The sequence below is a fragment of the Tamandua tetradactyla genome, chromosome 26 (genome assembly GCF_023851605.1).
Source record: "Tamandua tetradactyla isolate mTamTet1 chromosome 26, mTamTet1.pri, whole genome shotgun sequence".
Classification (NCBI taxonomy): domain Eukaryota; kingdom Metazoa; phylum Chordata; class Mammalia; order Pilosa; family Myrmecophagidae; genus Tamandua; species Tamandua tetradactyla.
The window spans coordinates 25,871,613-25,885,230 of NC_135352.1; the positions used below are offsets into that span (position 1 = coordinate 25,871,613).

The window sequence follows — 13,618 nt, forward strand, 5'->3', positions numbered from 1 at the left end:
ACGGGCAGTCCTTATGAAACTACTGCTAAGGTTTTGGTTTTTTCTTCCTAAATAACTTGTTAGAAGCTTTGCATGTTTTTGATCATTTGTATTGTGTATCAGTAAGCATAAACATTGTTCATTATCTACCTTTTAACCAATTGCTTAAATTTGCTCTGAAAACTAAGTATAAGAATACAATTTAGTTGTTACAGTTGATAGTCTTTCATCTGATATTGATAACAATTTCTTGAGTCATTCAAATATGATTGTTGATGCTAAACTTAGTAATTCTAGAAATAAGAGGAGAGTGTTGATAATTTGGAAAGCAGACAAAAATCCAAAACCGTTGCCTTTATTTGTATTCATATAGATGGGAAGTATTTTCTTAAAATGTAGAGTTTAAAAAAATTTTAAGAAAAATATATGCCTTTTTTTTCTTTAACTTGTTTTATTTCCCCAAAGTAAAAATTTTTATTTCTTTCTTCTGTTTTAGGTTCCTGAGAGTTAAGCGATGGGGAAATATTTGGCCGTGCTTCTGCTTCTGCTCCTCCTGCTGCAACATTTTGGAGACAGCGGTGGAAGCCACAGACTTGACCAGACTCCTTCTATCCAGTTTACACATTTCCAGTACAATGTCACCGTGCATGAAAACTCTGCAGCTAAAACCTACGTGGGTCATCCTGTAAAGATGGGCATTTACATTACAAATCCATTGTGGGAATTAAGGTACAAAATTGTCTCTGGAGACAATGAAAACCTCTTCAAGGCTGAAGAGTACATCCTTGGAGACTTTTGCTTTCTAAGAATAAGGACCAAAGGAGGAAACACAGCTATCCTTAACAGGGAAGTAAAAGACCATTACACATTGATAGTCAAAGCCGTGGAAAAAAACACTAATGCTGAAGCACGAACCAAGGTCAGGGTGCAAGTGCTGGATACAAACGACTTGAGGCCATTGTTCTCACCAACCTCATACAGTGTTTCCTTACCTGAAAACACAGCCATAAGGACCAGTATTGCCAGAGTCAGTGCCACAGATGCAGACATAGGCACCAATGGAGAATTTTACTACAGTTTTAAAGACCGAACAGACATGTTTGCCATTCATCCAACCAGTGGTGCAGTGGTTTTAACTGGTAGACTTGACTACGCGGAGACCAAGCTCTATGAGATGGAAATTCTTGCCGTGGACCGGGGAATGAAATTGTACGGCAGCAGTGGTATCAGCAGCATGGCCAAGCTGACCGTTCATGTCGAACAGGCGAATGAATGTGCCCCTGTGATCACAGCCGTGACATTATCCCCGTCGGAACTGGACAAGGACCCAACATATGCAATTGTAACAGTGGATGACTGTGATCAGGGTGCCAATGGGGAGATCGCTTCCTTGAGCATTGTGGCAGGGGACCCCCTTCAGCGGTTTAGAACAGTGAGGGCCTCTCCCGGAAGCAAAGAATATAAAGTCAGAGCCACTGATGGCATTGATTGGCATAGTCATCCCTTTGGCTATAATCTGACATTGCAGGCTAAAGATAAAGGGATCCCTCCCAAGTTCTCTTCTATGATAGTCATTCATGTGACTTCTCCACAGTTCAAAGCTGGGCCAGTCAAGTTTGAAAGGGATGTTTACCGAGCAGAAATAAGTGAATTTGCTCCTCCCAACACACCTGTGGTCATGGTAAAAGCCATGCCTCGTTACTCCCATCTGAGGTATGTTTTTAAAAGTACACCCGGAAAAGCTAAATTCCATTTGAATGACAACACTGGTCTCATTTCCATTGCAGAGCCAATTAAAAGGCAGCAGGCATCCCATCTTGAACTTGAGGTAACAACAAGTGACAGAAAATCCTCCACCAAAGTGTTGGTTAAAGTCTTAGGTGCAAATAGCAATCCCCCCGAATTTACCCAGACAGCGTACAAAGCATCTTTTGATGAGAACGTGCCAGTCGGTACTAGCGTCATGAGTGTGAGCGCTGTGGACCCTGATGAGGGTGAGAATGGGTATGTGACTTACAGTATTGCAAATTTAAATCATGTGCCGTTTGCAATCAACCACTTCACTGGTGCAGTGAGTACTTCAGAAAATTTGGACTATGAGCTGATGCCTCGGGTTTATACCCTAAGGATCCGAGCGTCCGACTGGGGCTTACCGTACCGTCGGGAAGTTGAAGTTCTTGCCACGATTACTCTCAATAACTTGAATGACAACACGCCATTGTTTGAGAAAATAAATTGTGAGGGAACAATTCCCAGGGATCTAGGTGTAGGAGAACAAATAACCACTGTTTCTGCTATTGATGCTGATGAACTTCAGTTGGTACGGTATCAGATCGAAGCTGGAAATGAACTAGATTTGTTTAGCTTAAACCCCAACTCTGGGGTACTCTCATTAAAGCAATCACTAATGGATGGCTTAGGTGCAAAGGTGTCTTTTCACAGTTTGAGAATTACAGCTTCTGATGGAGAAAATTTTGCCACCCCATTGTATATCAACATAACTGTGGCTGCTAGTCGCAAGCCTGTGAACTTACGGTGTGAAGAGACTGGTGTTGCCAAAATGCTGGCAGAGAAACTCCTGCAGGCAAATAAATTACACAGTCAGGGAGAGGTTGAGGATGCTTTCTTTGATTTCCACTCTGTCAATGCTCACATTCCACAGTTTGTAAGTACCCTTCCAACGGGTATTGAGGTGAAGGAAAACCATCCTGTGGGTTCCAGTGTAATTTTCATAAATGCTACTGACCTTGACACTGGCTTCAGCGGAAAACTAGTGTATGCTATTTCTGGAGGAAACGAAGATAGTTGCTTCATTATTGACATGGAAACAGGAATGTTAAAAATTTTATCTCCCCTTGACCGTGAGACAACAGACAAATACACCCTGAATATTACTGTTTATGACCTTGGTATACCCCAGAAGGCTGCTTGGCGTCTTCTGGATATCAGAGTTCTGGATGCCAATGATAACCCGCCTGAGTTTTTACAGGAGAGCTATTTTGTTGAAGTGAGTGAAGACAAGGAGATAAACAGTGAAATCATCCAGGTTGAAGCCACGGATAAAGATCTTGGGTCCAATGGACAAGTGACATACTCTCTGCTTACAGACACAGATAAGTTTTCCATTGACAGCGTGACTGGTGTTGTTAAAATTGTCCGCCCTTTGGATCGCGAGGTACAGCACGTGCATTACTTGAAGATTGAAGCCAGGGATCAAGCTCAAGAAGAACCCCAGTTGCTTTCCACTGTACTTTTGAAAGTATCATTAGAAGATGTTAATGACAACCCACCTCAGTTTATTCCTCCTCATTACCGTGTGAAAGTTCGAGAGGACCTTCCCGAAGGAACCATCATCATGTGGTTAGAGGCCTATGATCCTGACCTAGGTCAGTCTAGTCAAGTGAGGTACAGTCTTATGGACCACGGAGAGGGGAACTTTGATGTTGATAAACTCAGTGGAGCAGTTAGAATTGTTCAGCAGTTGGACTTTGAGAAGAAGCAAGTGTATAATCTCACTGTAAGGGCCAAAGACAAAGGGAAGCCAGTTTCTCTGTCTTCGACTTGCTATGTTGAAGTTGAGGTGGTTGATGTGAATGAGAACTTACATCCACCGGTGTTCTCTAGCTTTGTGGAAAAGGGTGTAGTGAAAGAAGATGTCCCAATTGGTTCATCCATAATGACAGTGTCAGCTCATGATGAGGACACAGGAAGAGATGGGGAGATCCGCTATTCCATTAGAGATGGTTCTGGTGTTGGCGTTTTCAAAATAGATGAAGAAACAGGTACGTATATTTTTATTGCTCTGATTTGATGCCCCCTCCCAGTTCTTTTTAACGTGAGCATCTGTCCTGTGTTAGTTCCTTCACAATTCCCTACTGATGTCTATTTATTAAGGCTCAGAATAAAGATGTGAGGTCACGTTTTTTTTGTCCTGTGGCTTTATGTAGGTGTAGTAAGCTATGAAAATGGAACCATAGGAACCTGAATGATTAAGCTGGAAAAAAAGAAGTAAAAGACCAGAGAAAAATTGAAATTGTTATTGCAGCTACCGGTCTTTAAGTTTATACTCTTAAGTTTTTATCAGAAGCATCATTGTGGTTTGTTGTTACTTTGAGAAGCCCTTCTGAAGTTTTTCAGGCTAGTATGTTTGTAGACTCATACTCCAAACTATCATCACTACCACTACACATGCCATCTTAGAAATGAGCGCACATCTGCAAAATTATGCCAGCTACGCAGAGAAGACATTGGGCTATAACTTCTGTACTGTGATCTGCCTTACATAGTACCCCTCCAGGTTTTGTTTGAGAGGTAGACATTGAGTCATGGAATGTTGGATTGAGAAGACCAAGATTCCAGGACTGTCTTGGAATCCTGGCTCCTTCAGTTAAGTGGGTGATCTTGGACAGGTTAATTATCTTCTTAATAGTAACTTTGTCTGTAGGATGAAAAGACTGAAAATTACCACAAGCTTTATGTGAGGAAAAAATGAAATAACATGGGAAAGCTCCTAGCATATGTGTTGGATCTATTAGTATCTTCTGGAAATCCTTGTAGAGGTTCGTTATGATACTCTTTGCCCGTAGAAAAGTTCCTACAGCTGGAGCTTCCAGACAGCCAATTCATACTAGAGTATCATTTTGCCCTTTGGCCATACCTCTCTCTGCCTGCCTTTCACATGCATGTCAATTACATGTCAGTCTCCCATGATAAAATGTGAAACCTTCAAGGGTAGGCTTTTTTAGCACAAGCGTATTTTATACTCAGCACCTCACAAAAAGTACCTGGCACATAGGAGCTGCTCAAAAAAATGTTAAAAGAATAATGAATAAATTAATGAGTATTTTGGCTTTGAATGCCCTGTCTACTGAGAATGGTAGTAGAACTACAAGGAAATTTGGTAGTCACAGCACTCATCAGCCATAGGTGGGGCTCAATTTGTTTATTTAATTTTATTGGCGTTTCCTTTGTGAACATGTCCATTGTAAAAGGGACATTTACTGTTACATTAAAATTTAAGTACGTATGCAGGAAAACCACAAACAAAACCTGCAGTCAACGCCCACTCCATTACCTAGCCCATGTTTAACATAATTGTGCTAGAAATAAGTTATTTTGGAGACTATAGTATTTTAATGTGGTTTCATTTATTCAATAATAATATTTTTTCAATAATATCTAATTACAGATTATATACCACTTATCTAAGATGCATAGTACAATACAACAATAGTATAATTTAAGAGAAAATAGCATAATCAAAAAGTTTGGTAATCATTCATCTGAAGTATAGAATATATCTTTTTTTTTTTGGTTATAGATACTGTCCAGAAGGAATTAGAATTTTCAGGTACATTGGCAACATAGAAAAATATCTAAGCTGAAACTATAATGTTTCTTGTGAATTTTCTAAGGACAGCTTTTTTTTTTCCTTTACCAATGTAGAGTTTGAAAGCCTTTAAAGAACTGTTACAAATTGAAGACAGAAAATAGAACCATGGTTTTGATTTACATTCCCTTGATGACTTAAATTATATGAGCAAGTGCCTTTTGCGTTTTTTCTTTCAAGTAAAAAGAGTATTTTTATTGTTGCTTTTTGAAGAATGATTTGGAAACTAGCGTTTTTCTCCTATAAATTTAAGGGATTGGAATATTCTTACTACTAAAAAAAAGCTCTAACAAGCAAGCAACCAAGTGGTATCCTCAGATAGATCTATAGTAGTTTTCAGAGATGAAAGACAGTGCCATGGTTTCCCAGTGGTCACTAGTGGGGGACGGAGAGTGGGTTGGGATTATGAGGAGTGAGAAGGAACTAAAATAACGTTTTTCTTGCCTTGGTAAGTGAGTAAGAAACTGTTTTGCATTTGTATAAATCTTGAGGCTTAGAGTGAGAGAGAAGCGGGTGATTTCTAGGTCATCTATTCTGTGTAGTTCTTTACAGAGGAAACTTGTTAGTGTATGGTAGATTAAATGATTTTTCTTTACCCATATCCATGTATTTACATGCTTGTTGACACTGGATGAAAGTGGTGTAATCATATTTACATTGTCCTGGTATTTATTACGAGATATATTTTTGACAGCAGAACTATCAGCAACCAGTTATTTTAGAGATTCCTGGCAGGACAGTTGGTATGGTAGTTTAGAATTCCTTTATGAAAAATCATTATGTATTGTGCAGTGGAAATACTAAAATTAGGTATGCTAATTTTTTGTTTGGGGGTTGTCAAATCAATTTCTAGGGAAGGATGGAAGTGTGGAGAAGTGTCTGCCGGTTGAAGAAGAGTAGGGGCAGTTCAGGAAAACCAGTGGCCCCCACAGGAGACCAGTATTCATGATCTGGCTCAGGTCAGGGTTAGCATCATTCTTGAATTTCAGTCTCTGCTCCTTGCCAGTTTCTGCTGGGCTCTTAGTTTCTCCTCCAGCAATGCATTTAATGTTGGGCTTCTTGATTTCGGCCTGCTCAGGACTACTTTGGTGCTACAGACCCAGAGCCTGCCATTTAGCCATTTGTTCCTCCTTGCTTATCGTTTAACTTTTTTTTTTTTAATTTGCACAACATTTATTCAGTGACAAAGCTACAGAGTCGTTCAGTGAAGTGTACAAGAAACAATGGAAAGTCAAAATAGATCCCAGGTAGACAGAGAAAACCTGTGCATTTTAGGTTTAATTGTATTCAGAGACGGATGGGAATTCTCCTAGAGTGGTAGTCTCTAGGTGGTCTTCTTATGATTAGAATTAATTGCATTATTATGTATCATACTATTGTGAATATACTAATATGTATCTATATCACACAGTGGTATTATGTTAGATAATTAAGTCATGACAATCAAAATCCATTTTAGTGAGCATGTTCTGTGAGCAGGGCTCCTGCTGATGGCCATCATTTATGATTTCAGGAAAAGGTAATATGCCACTACCTATTTCTTGAGCAGTGGATGCAGAGTGTATTTCACTTACACATTCAGAAAAGAAAGGTACTAAAAGAAAATAGATGGCATAAATGCAGTCTTCCCTATATGGAAGAAGATGGTCTAGAAATAATCTCTCAAGGAGCTTCCTCTTGTACGGGGCCAGCACTTAACTTTAAACTAGTAGCATTGGTTGTGTCTGACAGCCAGATTTTTACAGTGTTCCCCTATTTCATGTGTCAAAATGTATATCACTTAGATGTTTTTATAGAACAGAGAACATGTTCAGCAATCTGAATTTAGTTTTTATTAACAATTTTTAAAATCCTTGTCTTTGCTTTAAAGCTGTATAAATTTGAAAAGCTCCCTAGAAAAGTAGGATTTAAAAAAAATTTTTATAGAAATTCTATGAACCATCTGAAATAGGTAGTCAGATGCACAGTACTGTTAGCTCTGGATTCTCATACACTTTGTCACTAATGGGCCTTGCAGGGAGGTAACATGTAATTGCAGTGTGGGGGTGACAGTTCTTTGACTCATCAGATAATCTCTCACTTTATCATATGCTTTTCCTGGAGAAGCCTCTGGGTATTGCTGAGCTGTTCTAACAAATCCGTGCCCACATGATTGCTTTTCTATTTGAGGTTTGGAAGAGTAGAGTGTTTGGTGAAAAATTATTGGGAAATCAGTCTGGTTAGAGAGCCAGTCTCCAAGAGCTCTAATTGAGGTTCTTCTTTAGTCTCCTTAAACCATGCAGTGAGGATTATGAAGTAGATTTAACAAAAATGTTTAGTGAAGTGTCTTTGAAGCCCTCATGATTTCGCATTTAGTTTTTGGTTTGCCTGACATTGTATTCCTCAGCATTCACCCCTTTCTAACTTGAAATATGTTCTTGGCTGTTTATTGTAGGCTTAAAGTCAAATGAGTAAAATCATGAGCGTCCCTCGTGTAGATATGTGGAATAAATTCAGCTTAGTCTTCTTGGCTAGTGGGTACTCATTAAGTTAATTATTGCGCACCAATGAAAAGATAAGTTGCAGCTTTTTGTTACTATTTAGAACTAAGGTAATGTCTAAAAAAATGCTTGGCCACCAGATTTTTAAAAATTATTAAGAGAAACTTGATACCTTTTAATTGAATACCCTTAAGTACATTTCTCTCTGGTTTCTAAGATGTCAATTTTGCATTTTGGTTCAATTCTTGGCTGTTAATAGAATGCAGCTTAAGAGCATTTCCTCCTTCTGACTTTACTTATTTGGGGAGACCATGTTTTTCATTAAGAGAAGAACAGGTTTCTAAACTTATTAGTACTATATTACTCTTAGAATCTCGGTCAGGGTTTCAGAATTGAAATTTACATTTTGATGGAAAGACTTGGAATGAATTAATGTGGAAATACAGTTGTTGCAACAAGATGAATCACCATTCATGAAATATGGGTGGGAAAATGAGGACCACACTTTCCTTAAGAGAAAATGACGGGAGCATTTTCCAATTTTGTAGCATGTCACTCCTCTATCAACCACTTAGAGACTGGCTTTACCTTAATTAGGTATACCCAGGATAAGTGCTTTTTGTAGTGGGAGCAGAAGAGATTTCCAGTGCAGGTTAAAACCTAGTTGTTGCTATCCGTGAGATGGAAATATTTCTGCAACTTTTGTCTGGTTTGTCAGAACACTGAACATTTTAGTTGTTTACTAAATTAGGAAAGTTTTCCTAGCCCTGTTCTCTCAGAACACAGAATAGAATGTGGAGGACATTAAGGGACCCAAGTCTCATGACTAAAGGGTCTGTAAGAGTCATGAAGAGTTAGGTGTCAGTTAGAATTGTGGCAGATTGTGGTGGGACCAAATTACCTCTATAGGAGCTGGGTCTAGAATTCCTGGCAGCAAAACTTTAAATAGATGCTGGTGGGAGGCCCCCATTAAGGAGTTGAGAAATTTGCTGGTGAAAGGGCTTTTGTACTGCTGTCTCCTCCCATAAGTGGCAGCAGCTGCTGTCCTCTTTCTTTTTGTTCTCTTCCTAGGAAAGTTTAAGAGAAAAGAAACTTATTTCCTAGCTACTGTGAGATTGAAAATCTGGCTTTAGCAGAAATTAGGTTATTAAAATGTGTTCTTGCTGAATTCTAAACTACAAATCTCCTTTTTTTTTTTGGTTTTGTTTTGTTTCGTTTGCATGTGATTTTGAGTCAAGGCAGGATATTGTAATAATTTCCACTGGGAAAAGCATCCCCTTTTTAAGCAGGAGGATTTTTAAGGTGAAAAGAGGATCTAATTAGAAATCCTAAGGAGGGTCGATTTTATTTTTAAGGAAAACAGAGGACTAGCTTTTCTGTTGTCATTTCTATGGTATTCAACAAATTGATGTTTTTTGTACTGATTGGATAAATGTAATTGGGGGAGGGGTTGAAATATAAAATTCTCCGAGCTGTGATTCAAAGTGGTAGGTTGTGAAGTGAAATGTGGTGCAGCTGCATAATGCCCTTTTATAATCATAAACAGTGTGAAAGGACCTGGAGGAATTTAAAACCTATTCTAGATACATGCTTTCAATGATAGTGATAATAATGATAATAAGCAGTGTTATTAAAATAACCTACTGACACTTGCAGAGGTGCTGTGCTTAGCACTCTCTATTAATTTATTCAATGCTCACAGCAATCCCACCAGGTAGATACTGTTATTTCCATGTTACAGATGGGGAAACAGGCATAGAGAAATTAAGTAATTTAATTTACTTGGGTAGTAAGTGGCAGAAAAGCAAGCCTGTGCTGCAGCCACTACATTTTACTGCTTTCACTCAAGAAACCTAGAAATGCTTTAAAGAGTATCCATTTGAAAGGTATTCAGTGGGATTCTGAAATAAACTGGGCTGGGCTGGAGACTAGAATCCTAGCTGAGATGCTTGGTCTTGAAGGAGTCTTGAATCTTAAGAATTTTCTTCCATCATTTGTCTCAAAATCACATAGTGATATTTAGCTTAATTACAATAACCAGGATTTTAGAATTATTAGTGGCAGCCTATAAGCAACTCATGATTATTCCAGTGAAGTGACTAGTAGTGGGAGAATCATCGGACCTTGTCGATATTGAGCTTTATTCTCCTGGTCGAGATGGACAATGAAATTCTATCGTTTTACCTTATCTTTCCAGTTTTGCCAAACGTTTAAAAGTATGTAAATCTCCTAAGTAAAAATGTTGCCCTTGTGAACTGTTCTGGATATTCTTCACTGTTCAGAGCCTTTTCTCCTTGAAACAATGTCATCCATGGCAGTTAGGGTCCCAGCTAAACTTCACAAACAGTTCAGCCCTCGAGATAGCTAGCAAGTTAACCTAATTTGTACTTTCCTATGAATCGAGTTACTTGTAGACATTGTTCTCTTACATTGTCTTCCCTGATGCCTTGGGTTCACCAACTGCTCTTACCAGCCCTCTGGAATGTGGTGAGAAAGCCTTGGAGAGAATGGAGTGCGCCTTCTCATCTCTCTTGGGAAGGAAGCATTTTATATTCTAAGTCTTTAAGAGTTGGGGTTCATAACTTGATGAGGACCTATATGTATGAAGATTTAATGTTTATCGATTGCCTGGCCTGGTCCTTCCATATAGCCTGCTTTGCACAAGGATGAAAATTGAAGAGCTATAAAAACTTTTGTCCATGTTGGATCTTTTACTTAACCATTTAGTTCTTGTTGCTTTGATTTGAGTCATTTTAGCTCATAAACCTAGGTTTGCCTAGTTAATATATATTAATTTTTTTTTTTGCATATTATCACTTTTCAGTTACTTTTATGAGACTTACTTAATAAAAACATGTTGGTAATAAATATAGCCCGCTCACCATATGGGACATAATGCCACGAAGTGTAAGTCTTTCATGTCTTCTGTTACCAGGAATAAATAGACTTAGAAAGATTGTTGTCAAGGGCACATCCCTGTACTTACTGAATTGACAGTTATCCAGTTGAGAGCCATGATAGTGAGTCTAGAAAACTATTCATATCTATACTTCAAGGATCTGTCTTATCAATTAACTTGCCTGGGCAGTTGACTATACCATCTCTCCTCAGAATATCTGATGTTAAATTGAGCTGTTTCAGGTTAAGCCTCCAGGTGGTTGAGTGGGTGACCTGTTGAATGTGATTCTTTAAAATTGTCGATTGGGCCTACTAAATAATGCAGTCTTGTTAGTTTTAGCATGATTGATTTTTTAAATGAAAGTTGCACAGTTGTTTCAGGAGCTTCTTAAGACTTCTTTCCAGTTTGTGATGATCTAAACATATTATTTTCCTATTACTGGTGAGATTTTTCTTCTTTATCATTATTGTACAATTAAGGTTAATATTTATTGAATACTTACTGTATACCAGCTTTATCTTAATCTCTTTATGTAGGTTATCTCAGTAGCTGACATTATACTCTATTCATATAGACCATTAAATTATAAAAATAGGACAAATAGTGGGGTTTTATGATATGCCCTACCTAAACCTTTGCCCTTGAGTTTTGAAATATTCTGATTTGTTTCTTTAAGTAAGTAGCGTGATAGAAACAGGTATGGTTTGAAGTGTGACATGTTTGGGGTGGGGGGTATTCGGATAGTGTGGAGTTGATTCTTGTATAGAGGCTTTCCATCTGTCTTGGAATCCTCCTTAGAACATTCCAGGGTCTCCCCCTTATATAAAGTCCAAGCCCTTTAGCGTGGTCTGTGATGCGCTCATTAGTTTGTCTGCTTTTCCCGATTTTACTTCCTGTCTTTTCCCGTCATCAGCTCTCATTCATCGTTTGTGTTTTAGGCATACGTAGCAGTCCCATCCCCCACCCTGACCCCGACTCCTCCGCCCCCACATATGCCCCCTCCACATATATGTGCCTTTCAGTACAGATTGAGACTTGATCAGCTCTTATTATTATTCATAATCGGCCTAATAAATCTTGACAAGCCTTCTCTCCCATGTGGAGCTAGTTGTTCTTTCCCTTTATGCACTTTTTTTTTTTAATGTCATTGCAATTAATCACTGTAGTGTAATTTTTTATTTTTATTTTGGGGGGGGTTATGGTCTGGCAATTGAACCTGGGTCTTCCTCATGGAATGTGAGGATTCTACCACTGAACCGCTCTAGTGTAATTTTTATTTACACATCCTTTTCCTCTAGTTTGTTCGCTCATTGTGGGCAGGGTCTAAACCTTTTACTCTTAGGTTCATAATTGGCATGTATCATGGGTTAGGTTGAGACATTGTTGCCTCTCCTGAGAAGCCTTCCTTAGACCAGGGTTTAGTCTTTGCTTCTCTCTGCTCCAGCAGCCCTCTCTACATGTTCTTCTGTTACAGTTTCACGATGCAGCGTATTGTTTAAACTTCTCTATTGTTTAACTTTCTCTTTCACATTGTTTTCCCTGAACTCAAGGATGGAGCACGGCGGTGAACTTGGTAGTCCATAGCCCTTGTTATAATTACGGTAATGAAGAATGACCTGAAGCTCTTCGTCTACCACCAGGGTATCTCTTTCTAGACTTCCCAGATGGTGGTTTATCTTCTCTAGCATCACAGAAACAGTTGAGAATCTGTAGAAAGCCATATATTCTCTCTTCAGAGACACAGCATTTTGATTACAAATAAGTAAGTTTATGAGCTGCTGAACCCACTGATGGCCCTCTCAGTGTCCGTGAGCCCTAGTTTTTAAGTCCCTCTCTTCTAGGGATTCCAGGATTCATGATTTTCCTATGTTCTTATAAAGGAAGCCCTAGAGCTGTAAGGCAAATGATGGTAATGATCAGGTTGGCATATTTATAACACTGTATAACCTACAGGTGTTTCTGTGTCTATTAAGTGGCACTTGGTCTAGTATAGTGTTTATTGTCCAGTGGGTTGAGTTTTCTATTTTATGCATGAGGTGGGTAAGCCTTTACATTGGACAGAGAGCAGTTCCTTTCCTGTATGTTTATATGTGTGTCCAAAGTTATTTGGGAGAAACTCATTCAAGGCTATTTTCCAAATGAAATAATAACCTGCAGTTTTTTATACACATTTTTTGTTGATTGCTCTTTCTCCCCATTGAGGTGTACAAAACGAACTATTGTAATAAAATGCATGTAATAATATGTTCTTGTTCTAGTTAAGCAACTCTTGAGGATTTGATTTTTAGTGTTGCCAACTCAATGTGGAAGCAAGCAACTCTCAGTTGCTTGACTGACTATGTGTGTACCTTTGTTTATTAAGGTAAAATCTGTCAGAAAACAGACATCTAAATAAGCTAACTTTCTTGGTAGATTAAATTTTTATTGAATAGCCTTAAATTTGAGATTTAATAAACCATCTCAGTTTTGTGAATAGCTAGCTCCCTCATTCAGTGAAAATAAAGAAGCTGTTCTGAGTAATGTCTGTTTTTAAAGATTCATTGTGAAAGGGGCATTAAACAGTCTAACAGGTATGTATGGCAAAAAATTTTCCAATTTGTGTTTTGCACGTACTGGTATTTGTAGCACTATAAGCAATATGTTTTTTGACCTCCGTGGAGGTCAGTTTTTGTAAATAGTGATTTTTGACAGTCTTTAACTGAGTAATATGTTTTCTTTATCAAAAGTTGAATATATTTTGCTAGTTGGAAATGGCTTTTTGGAAGATGATTTTAAATTTGAATTAGCTATAAAATATTTTAGAGCAGCTGTGCAGTAAATCCCTGCACACTGTTGATATTCAGTAAATTTTTCTTCCATGATATTAATGTG

At 38.3% G+C, this 13,618-nt stretch overlaps 1 protein-coding gene across 6 annotated transcripts in view; it reads left to right on the forward strand.

The window, feature by feature from the left end:
* Positions 1-13,618, forward strand: part of FAT1 (FAT atypical cadherin 1) — a 137,894-nt gene that overhangs the window by 16,840 nt on the left and 107,436 nt on the right. For all 6 annotated transcript variants that reach the window (XM_077144554.1, XM_077144560.1, XM_077144559.1 and 3 more), the window contains exon 2: positions 476-3,761. In XM_077144554.1, the coding sequence (XP_077000669.1) occupies positions 494-3,761 (3,268 nt within the window). In that variant the 5' untranslated portion in view covers positions 476-493. The remainder of the gene's footprint in view (positions 1-475; positions 3,762-13,618) is intronic.